At 37.9% G+C, this 24,278-nt stretch overlaps 1 protein-coding gene across 1 annotated transcript in view; it reads right to left on the reverse strand.

The window, feature by feature from the left end:
- ANKHD1 (ankyrin repeat and KH domain containing 1) overlaps window positions 1-24,278 on the reverse strand; it is a 195,988-nt gene that overhangs the window by 36,504 nt on the left and 135,206 nt on the right. The window contains exons 15-22 of the mRNA XM_065410006.1: window positions 17,442-18,185; window positions 7,694-7,839; window positions 7,417-7,528; window positions 4,927-5,072; window positions 3,507-3,649; window positions 2,453-2,666; window positions 858-1,033; window positions 284-446 (exon numbers count right to left, since the gene is read on the reverse strand). Of these exons, the coding sequence (XP_065266078.1) occupies window positions 284-446; window positions 858-1,033; window positions 2,453-2,666; window positions 3,507-3,649; window positions 4,927-5,072; window positions 7,417-7,528; window positions 7,694-7,839; window positions 17,442-18,185 (1,844 nt within the window). The remainder of the gene's footprint in view (window positions 1-283; window positions 447-857; window positions 1,034-2,452; window positions 2,667-3,506; window positions 3,650-4,926; window positions 5,073-7,416; window positions 7,529-7,693; window positions 7,840-17,441; window positions 18,186-24,278) is intronic.

The raw sequence follows: 24,278 nt of genomic DNA on the forward strand, positions 1-24,278 counted from the left end.
GTGAAATGGTTTCATGCCAAGATCACTCACCCACTGACAGTAGCAAAATTAAGTATGCTCTGATGAATACACAAAACTGAAGCAGATCACCCCTCAAAAGTCAGATGTGTTGAGCCATATTTTAGCCCTTTTTTGAAACAGCAACTTAAACTCAGCAGAATATACTTATCTTAAAAATGTGTTGTATTCCTGACACTTTCAAGACTACCCATTTCAATTTAAAACGGTTTTTGAAAGTATTCAGTGCTGAAACATGACATAAAAGTTTGCCTTATTAACTTACCTTACGAAATGCTGACATAAGAGGTGTAATTTTCCGGTTATCCGCTGCATCCACATCAGCTCCTGCCTGCACAAGTAACTGCACTACGTCAAAGTGACCACCATTAGCTGCCAACCAGAGTGGCGTGTTTCCTTTCTTGTTACGAACATCAATATGTGCTCCCCTAAAAAAGATAAATGTAAGTCACAGGGCACACACATGGCTGACATATAGAAAAGGTTACTAAAAAAATATGGATGTTCAAACTGCACTTAAATTCGTATTTTCCATCACTGACAAACCTTCAGTCGTGAGTTGGAAAACTGTAAAAACTTATGCTGGGAAATCCTTTGCTATTTAAGTTATAGCATAAACTAAAAAGGAGCAGACCTGCAGGGAGCAGAAGGCTGCACACCCTGAATGCTGGAAACAGAGCTATGGACATATCTCTCCCATCTACATTAATCTCCAAATCACAGATAAGCAATTATTTAAACACAGAATTTAAGCTCTATTCCTCATCTCTGTGATTCTGTCCACAGAGGGACTCCATGACAGAACAAGTATGTTACTGATGAAATAAGAAATAACCCACCGATTAATCAGGAGCTCACAGAATTTGTAATGGCCTTTGTCTGCTGCAATTGTTAAAGCTGTATCTCTCGAGGAAGGCACAGGTGGAGCATTGACATCTGCTCCTTTATCAAGGAGAACTCTTCCAACCTCTGCATACCCTCCAGAAGCAGCTTCCATCAAAGGGGTGAGACCAGTCTGTTTGAAAAACAAACAAGTTATAAAATATGCAATTGATGCAAAATATAGTCTGGGTGTGCCTTTAAGGGTTTCAGCACTTAAAAACCAGGCTTCTTATTTATGGATTTAGGCATCTAACTCCAGGCAAACTTTTAAAAATCTTGACCTTAGGCTTTACAGTAGACCAACCAAATGGATGACAAAATCCCATCAGATGTTAATCCCAATAGCTTGCAATTAACAAAAGTATCCCTTAAAACTGAGGGAAATATAGGTCCGAATGCAAACAGTGAGCATTCAGCACAGAAGGGGGTCAAACAAGTGGCTCCACGCCACCTTTGGATTCCCTTAGGCACTGGGGCTGTCCTGATACCAGTCGAGTCCCCAGCTCAGAATGTTCTAATTTAGACCAGTTGCCAACATCCCCAAGTGGCCATTGTAGAAGCTGGGCACAAGAGAACACTGGCCACACACCCTTTCCCCAGTCACATTTCCAGCACAAGCAGCTGGGAAAGGGGGCACAGAAGATACTAAAGCTGCAGCTCTAGGGTTTACCAAAAATTCCCCTATGCTGGTGAAATCCAAGTGTCAGAATATGCTGACTTTTGGACTGCTTTGTGACAGGAATGAGGCATAAAACTGTTCCAGTGTACCAAAGAATGGGGCCCACACAATGTCAGAGAAACAGGAACTCTCAGTATTTAAACCATGGATTCTATATTAACACCACAGTTTTCACCTAAAAGAGATAAAGGCTTAATCTAAACCATTTTTGTTGAGTGCATATAATAGCAAGCAGTATCTGTGCATCACTGTCAAAATATACGCACTATTACATTCTTTTTCTGCTTTATGGACTCTACCCATGTGTTTTGTTAATGAACATTAGTCATGTTAACCTTGAAATTTATAATCTCATGATCTTTAAAGACCAAAAGTAGTCAGGACCTATTTTGCTTCCCATTCAGAAAGTATGAATTAGCTGTTTTGGAAAAAGTAGATGAATGCCACTCGTAAGTAATCACATTTGTTTTTCACATGTAATGCTCATTTCACAGTATATGAAAAAAGTCTGACATTCTGACAGAAGCTGGAACATAGAGTGGGTATTATCTTTAGCACACTAGCTTTTGCTTATAAATGTTTTTAATTTGCTGATTTCCAGGGTAAGAATAATGAGGTTTTGGTAAAGTGTTATGCTTTACAGTTCCTTGTGAGTGGTAGAGATTTCTTAAAGAACTTTTTGAGATGCTTTGGACAAGAGTGATCAAATATATGGCCATCAATCCTATGGGGTTGCTTTTAAATCAGTGAAGTCGACATAGGCAAATAGGCTCAAAGATTTATATTAACAGAGAAACTTCAAGGAAGCTGACAAATCAAAGAGATCCTCTTGCCCGAAATAAATCTGAAGAGAAAGCTAGTCTGTTTGCTTACCTTAGCCCTATGTTCAACATTGGCCTTCCTATCCAATAGGAGACTGACCACCTCTGCTCGGCCCTGGAAACAGGCCAGGGTGAGGGCTGTATTTCTATTGGTCTCAATTTGCGCGTTAATATCAGAACCCATATCAAGCAACAGTTTCACTGCAGGAACATGGCCATTCATAGCAGCCAACATCAGAGGAGAAATGCCTAGCTTACTCCCAGTCCTAAAGAGAGAGAAAATAATTAACTACAGATCACAGAACTAGATGAATCTGGATGAATCCTCTGGGAACCCAAGTACATTTCAACATTTTATAGTAAAGTATATACATACTGACCTAAAATATCAGTAATTCAAAACAGATTATTGAAAACCAGCAGGATATAGGATATTTGCAGTTTAAAATCTACTAAGAGAACGTGTTCTCCTTCAGAAGAAATAGGTTTTGCTAAAGTATATATTTGTACTAATTCTAAGCCATTTAAACAATAAAAAGATAACTGGGCCTGCATCTAAATCAGAAAGACATACGTCTACACAAGTCTACACTTCAACCTATTTTGATGATACAAAATGGGTTAACTTTCCTACAATACGCGAACACAGGTTGCTTAACAGACAACAAAGCCATGTGTTTTAGTTCTTCCTTTTATGGGCCCCAGAGCAACTGAAATGTAAAGCTTCAAAAGAACATGTGCTCCACTGTGAGCTTTGGCTGGTTCCTCTATTTAGTTCAACTGGAAACAAAGTCCTAGAGTGCTAGATCCCAATATGGAGAAAAGGAGTAGGTACACAGGGTCATATGCCGCACTAATACAGGCACAAGAACAACCTAAACACTGAGGGCATTTTTTTTTTTTTTTTTTTTTTTTTTGGTGGCAGGAGATCACCTATAGCAGCTTCCCTAAAGGTATCCAGTCAGAAAAAGCATAACATTTCAACAGTGCAAACTTAGCAGGGAGATTTGAAAGCACTCCAAGCTCCAATTTATGCATTGATATAAAACCACAGTGGAACATCTGTCCCACACTGCAGTTTGTCCATGACATGGAGAGTATGTTACCTTGAATTAATTTCTGCTCCAGCATTAAGCAGAATCTTAATGATGTTGACGTATCCCCCAGATGCAGCAAGGCTTAGCGGTGTATAGTCAGACACGTTCCTATGCTCTTTATTTGCTCCCCGGGCCAGCAGCAAGTCAACTACCTGAAATGTACAGCATGAAAACAAGTGTGAAAGGAATACTGGGCCTTAATTTTCTGCTACTTCCTGGATAATGGCTAACACACATTCAAAGCTTTAAGTGTATTACCAGTTTCCATGGGCAGCAGGCAGGCTAGAGTGTGACTAGGTTCCTCTGTAGGATCTTTAATTTTACTTATGCACTGTATAGAGCCAGCAGTTAATCCTATTCATAAGACAGTCTGTGTGGGTTGTGCCAATGCAGCACTTTTCCTCCAAAAGGATTACTTTACCTAACTGAAGTTACAAGCCTTTAAGGGAATCTCTTTCTCTGAATGGAGGTCTGAGATTTAGGACATATCCTGTTCTTAGGAAGTCTGATATAGTTGGAATTTGTGAGGGTTTCCCTTGTTGTGCCTCCCACAACTTGAATGAAAAAGTGAATCCTAAGCCAATTTTGATTATGTTTGTGTTGCACAATCTTTCCAACAAAAAGTATAAGGATGCCCAAATCATGATGGAAGTTAAGGGAGATGAGGGAATGGAGGAGGAAGGGCATTTCTCCCACTCACGCCTCCCCTTTACAAGTCTCCTCATTTTCCTGCCAATTACTAAATCTATCATCTCCTGCAATCACGGCATTTTTCATGTGCACATTTGTGCTACTATAGTTTCCCGTGTTTTCTTCCAAGTTTCTCTGCCTTTGACATCATAAGCAGGTAAGACTGAACATCTTAGAAGCAAAAGTGAAAAGCTCAATTTAAAAGTAGTTTAAAAAGTAGTTCTACCTTCTGTGAGTCAGGTCTACATTGCATCTACTTACAAGTCAAAATGGAAATATCTGCTAGTCTAGTGTTAGTGTTCTGGAAGGCTGTGTATGTGTAAGACAAGTTTAGTTTCTGGTCCTGATCTCTCTGAGTTGGAGTACTGCAAAGAATGCCCCTTCACTTACTATGCAGGTGGGGAGGGTGCAAGATAGGACCGACTGGGTACCCTGAATTGCTTAATAGCCGTCTTCCTCCCCCATCCAATTGAGGATTTTCACAGACTATATTACGAAAATTGGATAGAAGAATGGCTCCAATCTGTAGTGAAGGGCTGCAATGGTGGGGCTGTATAAACAAGGCAAAGTTAATTCCCTTGTCTTCTCCTGGGACAAGAGAGCTACTAATTCCTGAAGTTTAAAGACTTTTTTTGTAAAATGACAATGTTAATTTAAGGGTAAAGAACAAGAAATGAATGCAGTAATTTACACACCAACTCAAAACCTATAGAAGAAATAGGAAGCAAGATATTTGTACCTCTTGGCGTCCACCAGAGCATGCCAGTGAAAGTGGAGTGTCCTTTGTGCGCTCGGACTGTGCTTCTATATCTCCACCTTTGTCTAAAAGAATTTCCACTACACCAACATGTCCAGCAGTTGCAGCCAGAATAAGCGGTGTAAAACCTAATCCAAAAAGAATCACAATTAGAAGCAGCTCTGAAAAACTCAAAATTAATAGCAAGCCAGAAAGTACGTACGAATGGATTAATTCAACAAATACCTGGGTCAAATATCAGAATGATCATCCATAGATAGGGCCCTACCAAATTCGTGGCCATGAAAAACATGTCGCGGACCATGAAAACTGGTCTTTTGTGTGCTTTTACCTTATACTATAGAGATTTCATGGGGGGAGACCAGCGTTTCTCAAATTGGGTGTCCTGACCCAAAAGGGAGTTGCATGGGGATCACAAGATTATTTTAAGGGGTCACGGTATTGCCACCCTTATTTCTGTGCTGTCACCTTCAGAGCTGGGTGTCTGGAGTGTGGTGGCTGCTGGCTGAGGGCCCAGCTCTACAGGCAGCAACGCAGAAGTAAGGGTGGCAATACCATACCATGCCATCCTTACTTCTGCGCTGCTGCTGGTGGCAGCTCTGCCTTCAGAGCTCGGCTCCCGGCCAGCAGCCACCGTTCTTCAGCTGCCCAGCACCGCCGCCAGCAGCAGGGGCACAGACGTAAGGGTAGCAATACCGCAACCCTTCCACAACTCCTTTTTGGGTCAGGAGCCCTACAATTACAACACCATGAAATTTCAGATTTAAATAGCTGAAATAATGAAATTTGCAATTTTAAAAAATCTTATGACCAGGACATTGACCAAAATGGACCATGAATTTGGTAGGGCCCTATCCACAGACAAGAAGATTAATTCCAAATGTATCCCAATAGAGTCTTAGGGTACTGTATTATAGCACATTGCCAACTCTGCTATTATTGAGGTTGAAAAGAGCTTTGTTTGAAGGCTGACTCTTCTAAGAGCTCTAAAATCCACATTCTTATTCAAATTGTCTTAAAACTTGCTGTGCCTCATGGGGATGGTGGGCACTGCTAGTGGCCCAAATTTGGGGTCTTAATTAAGGGGTTCCTCAGATACAGCCCCCACGAAAGACATTTCACAGTCAAGAGATTCTTATAACTTTAGTGCATGACACCCACTGCCGCTTTTGGGGGAGCAATACTGAAAAATGTTATTAAAGGAAGAGTTTGGCTCCCTATAACAGTATATGCTAAAAACATTCATGAGCCAAAGAAACTGAAATGCACACATGCAGCAAGCCTCAACAAGAGGGTTTGCAGCCAGCACACTGTCTCAGAAATTTGGTGGTTCAAGGAGACGTGCTATATCACAATCTTAGCTACCCTCACACACTGTAAATTCAAACCCTTCCCTTGGCTGAAAGCTGAGAATGATCTGTGGCGCACTGCTACTAGCCATCTCTGTTAAGAGGTTGGTTTTTGTTTTTTACTTTTGTGAAATGTGCACCTGCTAATTTGTACAGCTAATTTAGAAGGAGCTTTAACTATTTTCTGAAAGATAATACATTTACACATGCTCTATGCAGATACCCAATAACGGCTGCTGGGCATGTTGCTACTTTTCCACACTGGGTATTAGCATAGCTGTGCACCAGCACTGATTAATCAATTAGAATTGATTAACCAGAGGGAAGATGAAAGACAGTTAGTATTATGTAATCATGTTTCCTGAACAAGGGACCTGTGTGTGCTTATAATCAAGGCACCTGTTCCTGATAAACAGCTTACTAACATGAGGCACTCATAATATTGTTAGATGCTTGTAACTTTTTTTCGGTGCACAGCTAGGGAAATATGGAACAGTGGGGTCAGAGCAGTGAAGGAAAATGGGTTTGTGGGAGCAATGCTGGTGGTGTGGGGGCTGGGAGAGTGAAGGAAGGGGCATAAATTAGGATGGGTTGTAGGGGAAGGGAGAAGATTTGTGGCAGAGAAAGGGGAGGGGGGCTGTTAATCCTATATTCTCCTCTCCTGTGCATGTGCACAAGGATCTGGGGGCCCCAATCCTTCTCAGAGGGTTTGAATGGCTCTGCAAGAGCCCCAACATGAGAGCTGGGATCTGGAGAGACTGAGCTGCTCTCCCAACTACCCTATGTTCGTGCACCAGGATTTGAGGACGCTCTGCCCCTTGGGGAGGATGGGGTCTGAGCCCCATCCCCACACACACGTATGTGAACTGATATCTAGAGAAGCCCTGCCCCTCTGGGTGGGGAACTGAGAGTAGGCATGCTCGAAGCATGCAGTACTGGGACCAGGGTGAGGAGCTGAGAATGGGCATGCTTGGTGCACAGCACAGGCTCACAAGCACGGATGTGGGGATTGGAGGGGGAGGGAGGGAGGGAATGAGAACACCAACTGAGATGAATGGAGCACTCAACCCCATTTTAACATGAACTTTGAGCTCAAATTGTAGGGGGTTTTTTTGTAGCTTACCCTTCTTGTCTCTGTGTTCAATATTGGCACCTCGTGCTATCAATACAGACACAAGCTCTTCATGACCTCCTGCACATGCAAGGGTCAATGCAGTGTCGTGATTACTCTCCGTCTTCATGGTGGGGAGAAAAAGAAGTTGACATTTGTAAATGGGAAGTGTTTTTACCACAGAACATGGTCAACTTTTTAAAAACACATTACTGCTAGACTGACATTTTATTTTAAATTTTAAAACAAGTCAGTGTAAAGCAGATAAATCTGTAGCCAAATTACTTACATGTGCATCAATATCAACCGAAGGATACATGGGGAGCACAGACTGAGAGCCAACATTGCTTGGTGTCTGTGTACAGGGCTCGGGTGTAGGGGATTCCGTAGTGTGTGAGGAACTAGTGGAGCCAGTGGGCACTCTGCTATTCACAGCTGAAAAACAACATTAACATTGTTATTCCATTCTTGAGACTTGAGCACTTTAAATGGAAAAAAATACTGTACTATAGAATCTTAATACTATAAGAATGCATTTTCTAAAAAACGTTTAGCTTTAAATGTCTCTGAAAAAACTATGCTATTTAATGTAGTTTGTAGAATATAATGCAAGTGTCACGTCCAAACTGTGTTTGGGTCAGAAAGCTTATTTTAATCTGCAAATGATTTCTCTGCATACAACCATGAAGATAATAAATTCTCTAATATTGTAACCTCAGCAGTGACAGTTCAATGTTCATTCTAGGCAGACAATAGTAAAGGATTTATGATAAAAGCATAATCTAAAAGTTAGGAAACAAGGAATATATCAGAACTCAGAACTATTTCATATAAAGTGTAGTAAGCACTTTCAATAATTTTCTAGGTAAGACAACTAAAGCAAGAAGAGTAAAAGTGAGTTCCAGAAATAATTCTGGCTACAACAAATTAACAACAGAGGGAAAAATAGGAAGATGGCAGTCAACAAGACAGGCACATAGATGAGTTAAATATTTCCTTTCCCTAAAATTGTGTGTGTTGTGACGCAGCTTTTCACAACAGGGCTGCAAAATTCCATCTCCATTTAAAGACTGTTAGTTTAAACACATACAAATAGTGAGATTTTATTTTCTAAGTTTTCCACAATTTGAATTGAGGTTCGTAACTAAGAATTAGCTATATTTACATACAGTGCGAAAATTAAAAGACTAGGAACAACTAGCAGAAAGGCCAGAAACACCATGATGAGTATTTTCTAGGGTCAGAGCTCTGCCTTAGCCTCACAGCACACTGATAGATCATCACTACATGCTATTTTTGAAGGAAAGATCCAAAAAAATTAGAAGGGCTCTGACATAAATCAGATGGACAGGAAAGCTCCCTAATGACCTTGTTTCTAGTTAAAAAATTTCAATACCCTTTATTATAAAAGGTAAGATCTAGAGAATAAAAAAAACTGGTATGAAAACCACATCTGGACATCAAAATTTGCATCTCATGGCACTACCAGATTTCTGTATTGTACGCTAATTGCTCTGGCCAGTTAGAGAAACAATTGATTTGTTCTAACCAGTAAGAGTGCAAAATTAACCCAAAGCATGTAATGTTTTATAGTATTTCTGGAGCAAGCAATTATGACGACAGAGGTTCATGATGAGTTCAGGTGGGGAATAAGCAGCAGGAATATTTTATTTCCAGTGCCAATATTCTCTGTAGTAATGGTAGATGGAAGAGAAACAAAAACGTGATAAGAATGGTTTCTAAACAGAAACTTCAGCAGTTTTACCATGAACTGTTATTCACTAATGGAAAGGATTTAAAATTAAACCACTGAATGAAAATAGAGAGTATCAATTAATGATGCAGGATAAAAGTTAAATTACTGGAAAGATCTTAATAAGATCAGAAACAGTAGGACACACCCATCATTTAGTGAGAATATATTCTGATGTTTGGTTATAGGTATATGAAATACAAATGATATGTTCACAAGTGGAGCAGATTTTAGAAGAACCCAAACAGAGTTCTTAAAGCCAGGATAACTTGTTTAAAAAAATAAAAATCAAGCCTTTGAGATGGAAGTTTTCAGTTACAGTCCCAAAGGCATTCAGTTTAGTGTTAGGACTCACATTTCAGTGCACAAGTCAAAGGTGAGCAATGAAGTTTAGTTACAGTGTAAAAGCAGCAGTGTATTATACCTGGACTCAAATGGAGTTCACTTCGCCTCAAAAGCAAAGCACCTTGTGAACACACCAGGTTTGTATTATGAGTTTCCAGATACAAAGGTCTTATGCTTCATCTACGTAATTTGCATTAATACAGTGGTTCTCAAACTTTTGTACTAGTGACCCCTTTCACATAGCAAGCCTCCGAGTGCAACCCCCCTTATAAATTAAAAACACTTTTTTATATATTTAACACTATTATAAATGCTGGAGGCAAAGTGGGCTTTGGGGTGGAGGCTGACAGCTCACGACCCCCTCAGGGGTCCCAACCCCCAGTTTGAGAACCCCTGCATTAATACTTACCTACCTCAGCAGGGTGTTAAGCAGTATTTTACATTAATGAATCCTCTACATCAGGGGTAGGCAACCTATGGCACTCACACTGCCCGGGTCCTGGCCACCGGTCCGGGGGGGGGGGGGGGGGAGGGGGGGCGGGCGGGCCCTCTGTATTTTAATTTAATTTTAAATGAAACTTCTTAAACATTTTAAAAACCTTATTTACTTTACATACAATAGTTTAGTTATAAATTATAGACTTATAGAAAGAGACCTTCTAAAAACTTTAAAATGTATTACTGGCACACGAAACCTTAAATTAGAGTGAATAAATGAAGACTTGGCACACCACTTACGAAAGGTTGCCGACCCCTGCTCTACATGTTCAAAGCACTATTAAGTGCTAAAGTTAAGTGGATTTAAAAAGATTAGTATTTTGGAAAAACAGTAAGACACTAAATCATCCAGCTAAGGACTGATTTTTCCCTAATATAAGCTAATAGCATCCTTCTGAAGAGGTATTTTAGAACTTTTTTTTTTTTTTTTTTGAGGGAGAAAAAAGGAAAAAGCACAGAGGAATGTACTTCAAACATTTAATTTGTTTTTAAGACTCCTGAGTAATAGATTACATTTAACCTTAATGCAGATCCACCAAAATCTAAAAATCAAATGACCAGGACTGAATCTCTTCAGAGGACAAAAGCTGTTAAACTCTGTGCATTAATGAAAAGTCTGTATACTGGTTCCAAGTCAACTCTAACCACCAAGATTGTAACAATATCTGATATAATTGATTTCCTCCCCAATAATTGCTAAAACTTGCAACTACTATTTGCAAAATTTTAGATTCCTGTAACCTTTTGGACGCCGGTTGCGATGCCCCATTAGTTGGCTGGTTGCCAAACCTGATATTTGACCAATGAGAACTGTTAATGTAATCTGACTCTTTCAAGAATAACCTCTCTATGAAGATTGTATCCTGAAGATGATGTAGTTCACTGAATAGCAAACATATGTTAATAGCAATTAGTAGGCTTGTTAAGGCCAAATTTTATATTCAATTACAGGTTTTAAAGAAGGACCATCATACCACAAATATTTCTCAACACATCTTAACAAAATATTTTGTATGGGACCAGATTTAACTAAGCTAGTACTGATATTACACCCAGAGTCAAATATGTTCAGTGTTGTAGACATTACCATAGAAAATCAGGTCAGCTATTGGTCTCACTTGCAGAGCATGGAAACTCATTCTCAAAGATTGGCCATACCATACCTGGCTTCCAATCAGGATTTTGCAGGAATGAGAGAGCAGTTCACCATTTTCTTTTTAAAGTCCAAAATCAATTGAACTAAAAGGAACACTTGCTTAAGGAGTCATTTATGTCCCTTATTAGACTTCCCAAGAATTATTTTAGCAATTTGCTACAGAAAGTTCAAGGCAATTTTCAAATGACTAAATCCTAGTGTGGTTCTAACCTATGGTATTAGATAAACTACAGTGTTCCAGAGGAACAGCAATATGAACATGTAGCACTATATCCATTTTGGCTATCACTTGTGGCACAGCTCTGCAGTAATGGTATTAAGATAATGTGTAAAGGAGCAGCACACTGTACAAAAATTAAAAAGATGATGTGAATCTTAAACTACATTGCTATGGCAAAAGATAATGGGATTAGAGGCAAAAGATCAAGTGGAATTCTGCAAAACAGATGCTCAGATGGGATAAAACAGATTTAGTGGCATCTTTTTTTTTAAAAAATACATACAACTATAAGCTAAGGGAAATCTTTACTACACTGAGGAACAAGAGCAGGAGGAAAAATTCTTCCCTTCTTGGTGGCAGAAAAGAGTCAGTTTTCTGGATAACTTCTAACCCAGTTTATAACCTCACAAAAATGTATATTTTCAACATACTGTTGAAGAATGCAAAATCACTTCAACTACACAGCACCACTGAAGTACATCAACCTCCAAAATGGGAGGGCAGCAAACTCAGTGGAGCACAGAATATTGAACAATGGGGGGAAGGGAGATTTTGTTCAAGGACACTGGGGCAAACTCCTAGCATTACAAAAAGTAGCCCTGGTATCTTTAGTCCCTGATGAATGGAACAGGAAACTTGAAAGAGCTCTATACTGATGCACTTTAGTAAACTTGTGTGGTACTGAACAATGAGAATGAGGGTCCCTCCCCCCCCCAAAAAATCTGTTTTAACAGATCTTTAACAGGCCTCTGAGAAAATGTGCATGATTCAGTTGGAGTAGGTATTATGTTCCATTATGAAATGGAAAGTTACAGGGTGCTGGGCAATAGCACAAACACACAAACTCATAGTGACATGGAAGCCAAGTTTGCTGCTTTACTTCCAAAACATAGACATATAGGCACACAATTTACTTTAGAGGATTAGATACACTTCTATCATTTCATTAGGAAGTATATAGATTAACTAACTATAGTTATCAATATATATAATTAAAAATAATTAAGAGTTTCACCTCATGCAATTTAGGCTCTATATAATACTTATTTTGTGACTGCACTGATTTTAGATCCTTCCCTACAAAACACACTGATAATACTTTTATAGAATACAGGTTGAACCTCTCTGGTTCTCTCTCTCGGGATCTGACTGGTGCAGAACCAGAGAATTTGCCGAACCACGGGAGGTCAATATTGTAGTGATCGGGTTTCTCTTTATTTTTATCTTGCCAAGGCAAATAAGCGGAACAACGCTTGCAATGCCGTCTAGCCAAGGCTTACTGGCTCTCTTCATAACAAAGTGTTAGTGTTGTTACACAATTTTTCTGTATTGGCACAAGGAACTAAGTAGATAAAGCATAAAACATAAAATAAAATCATGCCGGACCACAGATGTTGCCGGACCAGAGAGTGCCAGATTAGAGAGGTTCCACCTGTACTATTATTTACAACATATTCAATAAGCTTGTTGCCTGAATAAGTCTGAAGTTTAAATGACGTTTCTGATTGTAGGGCTTCATTTAGATATTCGTAAGTTTATGAAGGCCCAAAACTTTTACAAAATGTATTTTCTTTAATCTTCATTAATAAATTTTAGTAAACAATCCTACACAGCATTAAAGATATTACTGGTATTTTTTAATTTGGGAAAACCAATTACAGGGAATCAGACTAGGAACAAACTGGTGTGATGATCTTGAACAAAATGCCAGGTTCATAGCACGTTTTAAGCATTAAAAGGAGCTAAGGCACATAGAGAGATTGACTGTCAGATCAGCCACAATCTACCACCACATTGTGACCTATTAATCTTTTAAAACGAATGACAATCTGTCTGCTAGGTTCAGATTGAACAACATTTAACCAGTGTTATTTTAAACAGGAGTGTGTTTGTATATAATTGTTACTTTTCACATTATGCTTCAACATTTCCCACTTTGGATTACACCGGTGACCAGCATTATTCCAAATGGTTATGTATTTCATAATGCAGTAGCCCAGAAGTCATCTTTAACAATGATTCCAGAAATAAAAATTAACACGTCAATTTTGTGGAATCATTTCACAAGCATGGATTTCAGAGCCAAAAAAAAGTTTGCAGAGTTACTGCACAAGCATTCAGTAAACTGAAAGTTTACATTTATAAATTCAGATTCAGTCCACCAATCAAATCTCTCTAGGGAAAGAATTCCAGACAGAAGCAAGGTGCAAAAAGTCTGTATTTTGAATGAAAAGGGTGACTGACCAGCACAAACTGACAAGAGCAATATTAGTAAATTGGATAATATACAGAAACTAGCAACGAATGGATGCATCATTGTCCCAAGGAAGTCAACAAAAAGCTTTGAACTTAATGTGGCTAATTGAGAAACCTACCCATGTATGCATGCAATATGAACTACAAAAAAACCCCAAATTACATAGCATGTAACCTCTTGTATACCAAATTTGTACTGCAGTGGAGTAATGTACAATGAAATCTGAAAATTGTGTCAACCTATGTTCACATATCAAGTCTCAGAAGATGCAATAAGCACTAATTCTTAATATTCTACACACTGAAGAACTGTAATAGTTTAATTCACCTTTATAAAATCCAATTAAACCCTGCAAGAATCAGTGAAAGGTTTCAGAATTAGATGTGTGCTTTCTATAAAGCTATTAAAAAAAATTCAGTTTATACTTTATGATTAAGGATAATTCAACCGCATTCACTCTGAATTTATGAATTCATCTTAACTTTCCAAATTCTGCTTAATTACTACAGCACAGATGGTATGCAAGATCACAGAATTCATTAAGGTGAATACACAGAGTGGGTAGCTTTAACTATTAAATTTGTAATCAGGGAAATTTAGACCTCCAACTCCAAGTTACAACTCAAAACCGCCCCTAACACCAGCTGCCCTATGAATCACAGTAGTTCCTCCCTTTAGGTGCCACAAGTACTCCTGTTCCCTTTAGTTGATGCACTAAACTACCAGGCTGGCCAATAATGATAAGAATTACAATGACATTTAATATCTAAATTGCTCAATGAAGACACTGCTTGGAGAGAGAGAGATTCAAGGAAGTTCATGCTACAATACTTAGGCCTTGTCTAAACGGGACCTTTGAGAAGTTTGCCACTGTTGCACTGGTGACAGTGGAAGCATTAGTGTAATCAGGGCACCAGTCAATGCCAGTATTTTTACCATTGTGTCAACTAGACCTGCTCTGAGTTGGGTTACCATACAGAGTGGTAAAAATGTTGAAGCCCTTTCTACACTAATGCTTCCACAGTTGCTATCATTGGTGCAGTTCTACCAGGGGTAGTGTAATCATGGGAGATTTCCCCAAGACACCTTTTTTTTTAAAAAAAAAAAAAAGAGGCTTTCAAGAAACACTGAACTTGGTAGCAATTGCCATTACACATAAACATCTGTTAATGTGGTTTATGTATACATGCCTTCTTGATTTCCATATTTTCTACTGCAAAACAACTTCCATATAAAACAGCACCGTAATCTGATCTGCAAACTTGCCAGGGTGCGGTGTTCAAGAGCACCTTGAATATGGATAAATGTGAAATTAGGGTGAACACATGTTTTAAGATGCTTTGCAGATTTTTAAATAAATGCATGTAACTTCATGATAAGATGTGAGCCCATGACTTTGAGGGTTTAATCTACTAAAAGATGTGTCACAATATTGATTCTTGATAACTAGAGCAAAGTAACTAAAATCTCTCTTGATCATCTTCAGGAAGTTTAACTTACATTTATGAAAATCAGGAGAAAATACATATTTGTGGAGCAACAATAATTTCAGTTACTACCAGTAGCAACAACATATGTAGCTGGGATTTCTAAAGTCCACTCATGGTTGTATTATTAAGGTACAGTACATAGTTGTGGCACTTTACTAAATTTAACTAGCATTAACAATATCTAAAGAAAACAAGTAAAAACTTCACTTTTATAGAAAAAATAATTTTCATTAAGAAAAATTCTTAATTGGTTAGACTCTGTAGTAAATCAGTTTTATGATATTAATGGATAATAAGTAGGATATGCATGGTCACTTTGTTAAATACTGCACATTCTGAACATAATGACAGGGTTTTCAGTTAGACATAAAATATCCATTAGGTCTCTGTCATATAAATAAGTTGAGGTTTTTAAATAGTAAACATTTTGTATGTTTCATATTTCACTTTCAAGCTAACTAAATTTAGGAAATGTAAGTACAAAATAACTCACTATTAAAAGACTACACTATTTATGGTATAACTTTTTGAAATTTAGTTACATTTTATGTAAGATACACAAAATAACATTGGTATAAAAACCAGCTAGATTCCATTCTATTACTGAGTTGATCACTGCAAGTTCTCCTTTTGCTTCTGCAGTTACATTATATATAAATGAAGACCATATAGCTAGTGATTTAAAATGTGACTACTAGCGATTTAAATGTACATTGTATGATCCATTTAGAGATTTGTGGTAGACATACATACAGAACATGTTATAGCAATAATATCCAACCCCAAAATTCAGCTCTTGTAAATCACATACATTAAACGCAAGATTTTCCTCACTGTACTCTGAAGTTTCGAAATAGATTTTCAGTACGAACATTTAAGAATAATCCAGGTTTTCTCCTGTTAAAAAGTAAATTAACTCCTCTCTAATGCTCTGCAGAAACATGACTTGGGGTAACAAGGGACGACAAAAATGTCAGAAAGCAGGACCTACATTCCTCTCTCCCTCACATACTAGAGAGTTTCTTTGAATGAAGTTATACATCACCATCTGGAGGAAGTTGAACTTGTAACACTTATCACAACTATCCCACAGTATCCAATAGGGCTTGAGGGAAGACTGCAAAATTGCTGTCCATCCCGATACATGTACTCAGCTTCGGCAAGTTACTAGTTTGGAGGTTCCTGTGAGACTTAGCAAAAAGTCTTATTTGACATTTCTGAAAAGCTTGAGATGAAATTAAGAGGATAGGGCAGTGATTAACTGAAGAGGAAAAGAGACAGGAGAATAAAGACTAAGGGACAGACGAAAGGAGTTGAGAAGAGGTGAGAGAGATGCTGGATAAAAAAACAAACAAACAAACAAACTAAAAGCAGGACAGTCAGGACTGACCTGCCCATGAATATAATTGTGGCTACATATTTAGATCTTTCACACCTCCACCAAAAAATAGAAATCTCAGCTAGATACCTGAAGCGAACTCCACAAAGATGATACCTCTTTCCAGAATGTGGCTAGCAAGTGTAACCTTATGTGGGGGAAACCTTGATTCATCTCTACTTGTATCTTCATACACTTATTGGCAAGGCCAGGAATGTTTTGATTTTTGCTTTTCATCCAGACAGCCAATGTAGCATATTGATCCTGTGGGTCCACCACCATTTGATCCCTTATAGAGTGCCACATTTTAAATTTTGTAAAACAGTAATCATATTACTTTAACAACTGATGTTTAGAATTTATTCTGAAAACACGAGTCAATTTTATAAATAAGCACTAAAGGGACAGATGGTCTTGCATCTGTATTTAGAGTCTAGACTGTGTTTAAACTGTATCAATGCTTCCAGCAGAAAGGATAGTGGTACATTTGTCAGTACAAGTGACAAGAAATGTTTTCATACTTCATCGGAGACAACTGCCACACTGAGTAAATCCAAGTAAGGTTATATGCAAAATTCTATAGAAGACTTAAACAAAACTAGTCATTTTCAGGTTTCCTAATGGCAACTTCTAATTGCTCACAACAAGATTTCCTTAAAGTATCATAAAAAAGATGAGGCCACAGGGGCTGCTATAATAGGTCTCCAATAAAAGGAAGTTTAGCACTTTGTCTTCAGCAATTTGGCAAAACAGATAGGGAAAAAAACCTCATGTTAGAATTTGGAAGTGTCTAAAGATTAATAGCACTAATAAGAAATTAAATATTCTTAAGCAAGTATTCCCAAATTGGAAAACCGCAAGATGTCTTTTTGGAGGGGAGGAGAGAAAGGGAAACTGAGCACACAAGTTAATGCAAAAATATGTATATTTCTTAACCCACCTGCTATTAGGTCATCAAGAGTGTCGGTAAGCGTCTGTGCTGGAGTGGCAACCATTAATCCGTCTGGTTCTTGAACTAACAGCCCTTGCCCAGCAATTTGCTGCTGCTGTCCTACATTTTGCTGATTACCTAATACTTTCTGAAGGTCAAGAGAATCTGTCCCATTATAACCTAAGTTACTGGAAAAATTACATTGCGGTGTTGACAATGCCTGGATAGGGACAAACTCTATTTGTTCAGCAGGTGGTGAAGACTGTTGTTGTTCATCATCTTTAGACAAGATTGTGTCAACCTGAGGTAACTCTGAAAAGTTTTCCTCTGGTAGACCCTCATCTCCTTCCACTTCTGGGAAGACACCTGTGTGTGGGCACTGCTGCTGCAGGGGAAGTGGTGTGTCTGTCTGACCTTTGGTCTCCAAATATTCTTTGGTAAACTGCTGCTGTGTTTTCATCTGCAACTGCCTTTCCACCTTCTGCAGCTCCTTCAATATTTTCTTCTTCTTCTGTACTTGTTCTTCTCTGTTCTTTTTAAGTTCTTCAATCTTATCTTTATTCAAAGGTTCACCTTGGATTAATTCCAATGATTTAAGTTGTGCTTTTTCAATAGCACTAATTCTTTGTCCAAGTTCATTCAGCTTGCCTTCAGTCTCTTCTACTATGCATTCCAAAGGCTGGTATGGGTGAAAAGGTGGCAGTAGGTCCTGATCTGCTACCTGCAGGGAACTTGACTTCTGCTTGGATGTACCTAAGCACATGAAAAATGTTTGAAAAAATGCCATGCTGAAGTTATCCCACACCTCCCCTCTTCTCCCAACCCCAAACTTTGCAACTAAAACTGCACATCTGTCAAACCATATTAAGATGAACTAGATTTTTAAAGCCTACACTCCATATTAGGTAGCTGGCACAAGACAAATATAACTGGAATTTTAAATGCTGATCCTAAATGTCCCTTGTAATACAGCTATTTTAAGCTTAAAATGCCCTCTCATACTCATGACAATGGAGATCACGGAAATCAAATCAGAGGATGCAGAACATGGCTGTTTTAGTAATTTACTGACTGAGTGGTTTGAGTAAATTTGCTCTAAGAAGAAAAAAATTAGCAAAATAAACCCAGCAACACGACAAACCTTTTTACACAGACCTAACTTTCAAAAGCGAAGTTAAAAAACAAGGCTGTCCATACTGAAGGGAAACTAACTTTACAATGCATTGGTATTTCATTTCTAGACCAGATGCCATAGTATTCCTCCCTTTGGTTCAGATATCAGAATCCTGGCAATGTAAATGTAAAAAACCAAAACCAAATCACCTGCACTTATTTTTAATTAAGTATGGACATTTATTTGTAAGAGTATGGAAAGAAGAAAAGTTAACTTATTTCTTGCTTGATCTTCTCCAGGGAGAGACCACCACAGGTGCAGCTCTGGTCAATGTTAAGAATTTAAAAATCCCTCTTCAAAACCAATCTAGCAAGAAATAAATACCCCTCCCCCTTATCCACACCTCCGTGTGTGCTTACAAGCAATCACAGCCCTCAAGAAGGCAAGCCTCAGTTTGAGAAACAGCAAAAACTGTACACTGCTACCTGATAGTTCCAACTGAGCAGGCTCACAAGAATAATGTAATGTTAATATGAAAAAATTAAAAGGGGAGAAAAGCTTTTAGCTTACTTTATCAGACACCAATTTTCATAGTAATAGTAATTTAATATATTGAAAAAATAAAATAGTTGTTTTAATTAAAGAGCTAATACTTGAAAAATTACACACAGGCTAACCTAATTCTCCATCAAAAGTTGGAATTTAAAAAATAATACAAATTATAGTTTTAGCCATGATTATTTAAGAATCAAATTACCCGGATCAGAATATAGTTGAAGAAAAACTCAGCTTCACTATACAAATCATAGCTGCATAAAGATATAGAATCATTTTAAGAAAACTATCTGAATTGCTCAGTCATCTAGATTTCATGATGAACACATGTATTTAACATCAATTGTTTTAAGCAAGGCACTTTACCAAATCCAAGGAGAAGTTTTACCTGACTTTAAACCAGAAAGTAAGATATTAAGGTGAAAATCAAAAGCAAGCAAAATTCAGAATTAATAATGCTGATCCACACAGAAGTGTATTAAAAGGCTGTACAAAAGAAAAAACATATTCAGCACTCTTTTCTGTATTTCTCTTGCTTCTGGAAGCATCAGGCTGAATCCTCACCTGCCACCTTTTAGCTTCCCCTGATCCTTGGCTGGAACTGCCCCAGATGTAATTTTGAGCAGCCTAAGGATTGCTCCATATTGCTCTGGCTGCTAGAGTCCTATTAGGCACCACCATATGGGGCAAATCATATATAGTGCCCTTGTGCTCTACCCCCACCTCCCCTCTTAGGGTGCGGATGAGGAAGGGGAGAACAGAGCAGGCTACATCGGCTTTAGCCAACCAAGGATTTCCCTAAATCAGGAAGAACCCTCAGCAATTCAAAGTGGCTGGACCAGGGCTAAGGATTGAGACCTCTGTGTTTAATAGCTAACTTCTCCTTCACTCAGCTTCTGCTTCATATTGTGAGGACAGTGATCATATTCAGCCCCTTTTTGGCCTCTAGTACAGCTCCTGCCCAATTAACTAAAAACCCCTTTGCGACTGAAGATTTGTATGCTCTGTATTGCTTCAGAGCAGGGATTCTGGGGAAGTCTTAGGTTACTTGGACAGGCCATTTTCAAGTTATGGCACTCAGGAAAAGTCAGTGATTCTAGTTTCCCAAATTTTGTGTGTGTGTCACAATGCAAAAAAATGGCTTGACCTACTGAGGTTTCAGCAAGTTTTATCTATTTATCCCACTGGTATAAGGTCTTAAAAAAGATAAAATAAAATAAAAAGCCCCCGAGTCATGTCACATAGGGAAAATTTACTTTACAGAAGTGAAGTTGCAGTCTAGGCTTCTGCTTAGCAGAACTTCTCAGTACCTACATGCTTTCCCCAGTGGTTCATCTTTGCCTGCCTGTAGGATTAGGCATTTCAAACAGTATAGATTTTTTTTTTTTTTTTAAATATAACTAGCTTGCCTATACAATAAATTTTACAATATCAAAAGGGATTCAAATAATGAATATATATGGGGTATTTACAGGGTTTTTTCACCCTTTATTCTTCTTTGAAGAACTTATTGAGGAAAAAAAGATAGACATTTTTCTTTTTCAACGAAGAAGATTCCCAGGCAAAGTAGAATTACAGGTCAAATGAAGGGCAAAAATTAAAAAAAAGGTGTTCAAACCCTGGGCTACACAAGGTCAACCCAGCTACATCACTCAGGAGTGTGAAAAATCAACACTCCTGGGCAATGTAGTTAAGCCAACTTAACCCCCCTATGTAGACAGTGATAGGTCATTGGAAGAATTCTTCCATCAATGAAGCTACTGTCTCTTGGGAGGTGGATTACCTATGCCTACTGGAGAACCTCTCCCATTGGCACAGTTAGTGTCTACACTGAAGTGTTACAGCGGCGCATCTGTAGAGTTTGAAGTGTAAACAAACCCAAACTCTGTGTGCTCAGTGCCTCCACTAGCCTGACTCTTTGGGAATGGAAATAAATTTTACCCAATTTGAAAAATAAAATGTTTCCTCATTTGAAATCCTCAATGTTTCCTGACTTCTTGGATATACCCCGGCATGCATCATTCTCAGATAGCACAAATCCCAGTAAGCCTCCTACTATCTGTGATGTTCCACCCATCTTAGGGTTTTGTACTATTACCATCATATTTGAGTGCTTTCCAAATAAAATTGATAGCAATAGCAAATTCCTAGCCCCAATGTTCTATTCTGTTATATTCACTGAATCAGAAGTACCAAGAGAAATTGAATGAAGTGGAAAATCTTATAAAGAGTTAGAAAAAACTTAATTTGGGTTGGTTAGTGGGGACACTTAGCACAGAAATGTGTTTAACTCAGTTTTTGGTTTTGCATTGCAGTATACCTTTAAGGTTGTGCAGAAGGATCAATTAATTTTAAAATATTTTTAAACTTTGGTACCTTTAAGTTTTATAGCTATACTAATCCAGAAGTTATATTTATGGTCACTGAAGATATATTTAAAGTTATTTCTTGTATTGTGATAAAATACATACAGGAATAAGGAAAGAAAATATCAAATTTGTTGTCAGTCATCAACTTTGTCAAATTAAGATGTTACTCTGATGAAGGTTTAATAAATCTAGCCCCACAAGAATCTTTTTCCTTGAAGTGTCTTGCTGAGAAACTAAAGGTATTAGATGCTGAGCTGCCTTCTCATAATTCCCAAGATTATTTTATTGTCCTCTCTGGATTTTTCTAGAAAGGGGGCTCAGACAGCCTCTCCCTGATAGCTAACGCTATCCCCTCAGGAAAGTGAAGTTGCAGTTTAACAAAACCAGATCATAAAATCTGGAAACAGTTAAGGTTAACATCAATATTAACTTTATCCGCCTACTCGTGGAGAAAACAAGCTTCACATGAAAAGCTTCTAAAAATACATGGATTCTAACAGCATTAGTATAGTCTTGTACAAAGACCTGACCCTTCTGGTTTATATCAGGTATAGGAGGCTCTTAGGCCCATCCTGCAATGGTGTATAGAGTCCTTTAAATCTGTTCAAGGAGAATACGGGAAAAACTGATCTGTGGCCTGAATCCAGAGCATCCAGTCTCTAACCATTACAGGGAAGATGAATCCAGCTCACAGTATGCTGTTGGACAGATCTGGGCATTGTATTGTGGACAATATGTGGAGGGTAATGAGATACATATTTTCCACCAGCAATTATGAGGGCATGGAGGTGTTTAGTCATCAGTCTCTAATTAGTGGGTGGGTTCAGTTTTCAGGACATTACGAAACTTCCTCCAGGACAGTAAAGATCAGTGCCTGTAATCTTGTCGATGACAGGAGGGGGGTAAGAGGGAAGAATGAAAATTAGTGTTTGAACCTTAAGCGTGTTTATCAAGACTGAAATTTACATTGTAAATCAAAATAGTGTTCTTGTTATTAACTACAATCTTCAAATATTTAAAAATTAGTATCTAAAATTGGTTTTTCTGGGATAATCTAAAATTCACTTCATACTTTAAGAGACCTAACTGCAAAGATCTACAAACTGTATTAGTTGAGCACAGCCATAAGTGTTTGCTCCTAACAGCAGAGCCCAAATGGTCAAATTTATGATGGATTTCATGGTTCCCAGAATGAAGTTCTACAGGAGGCCACATTCAGTTATACTTGTGACAATGCCATTATTTAAGACTCGGATATCAAATGTAACATTAACACTACAGCATCAAATGAAAGGAAAAGATGGACTGAGGGAGGAAGTCTTCATTCAAAGAAATCACATTTGAAATAAGCAGATTTTCAGATCTCCTTGGTATATAACTGTACCCACTGCACCTATACATATAGTAGATGCCTAAAATCAAGGCAATGTTACATACTTTGACTCTTGAAATACAGATTCAACAGGGCTTAAACCTCAAATGCCAGGCAATCTAGAATTAAGTCAAGCCTTTAAAATTTTCTTTTCCTTTTTAAGATTAATTTTTAACAGACATCAGTGGACATCTGACACCTTGGTACAAAGAGAGTAATAAAAATTCAATTGGTTAATGTCAATTTATTTGGGAAGCTTTAACATGCAGATTCGTATGACGGGTTGCTGAACAAGAGTGGTTACAATTTTGAACACAAACTATATATGCTAATTTATGGCTGTAAAAACAAAACCCAAATAATAACTGTGCAATAGTTTATTCATATCACAAAAAATAAAGAACCACTCAAAGTGCCTTATTTAAGTTGCATTAATGTGTTGTATTGTTTAATTATATGAATAAAATCATTAGAATTTTAAAGGTTAGTTAGCACAGTCACTATAATTGGGGTAATTTGTTTGCATGATCCCTTACTTGTAAATTTTATTCCCATATTATAAAAACTTATGTTTATATTGCTATTTTTTTAGTTTTACAATATCAATCATTGTAAGTTATTTTAAAAATATGCATACTAAGAACAGCTGTAATCTGATAAGTGTCCACACTTGTGCATCTGAAATCTGACTTTATAGTCAGACTATGATGCAATATAGATAGTAACACAAGACTGACTTTAGTACTACCAATATAATTTGTAAAGTCAGCAATGCAACATCTGCTGCAAAGAGAAAATTGGGAAAATTAAAAAAAAAAATCTCATTTCCATAGCAACTGTTTTCAGTTGCTCTTTACAAGACTTGTTTAGCATGGAACTAAGGTTCAGGGCCACTGAAATCCCAATTGTTGCTAGACAAAAATGTCAATGACTATTAGGTAATCTCAAGTGACATGGGAGAAAGTTGCTCAGTCTACATGCTCAAATAGTAAGAAAGTGGAAGTAAGAAAAGCAACAGAAGAATAAATATTTAAAAACAGGATGCCTAACTATTTGCTAGTTTCTTTTTTGCAACTGGTAACATCATTTGCTCTACACTACTTAGACCCCTCCTCACTATGGTTTTCTCTAGGACCCAGTCCTACCCCACATCCCACTCTTGAACCTATTCTTCGAGAATTCAACTTTGACTACCACTAGTATGCAAAGGATACAAAAGTCATTGCTTCAGCCCTTGCCTGAACTTTTACCTGCTTCAAATCCCGGATCTTATGTTATTTCCCCCAAACTCAATATATCCCAAACTGGAATTCAAACTGATAGAGTACTCCTTACCAACTCTTTATTTCCTTTATTTAAATCTTATTTACTCATATAGGTAACCTGTTTGGTTTTACCCCCAGATCTCCCAGGTATATAAATCTACCTTACAACTC

Source organism: Emys orbicularis, chromosome 8 (assembly GCF_028017835.1).
Source record: "Emys orbicularis isolate rEmyOrb1 chromosome 8, rEmyOrb1.hap1, whole genome shotgun sequence".
Lineage (NCBI taxonomy): Eukaryota > Metazoa > Chordata > Testudines > Emydidae > Emys > Emys orbicularis.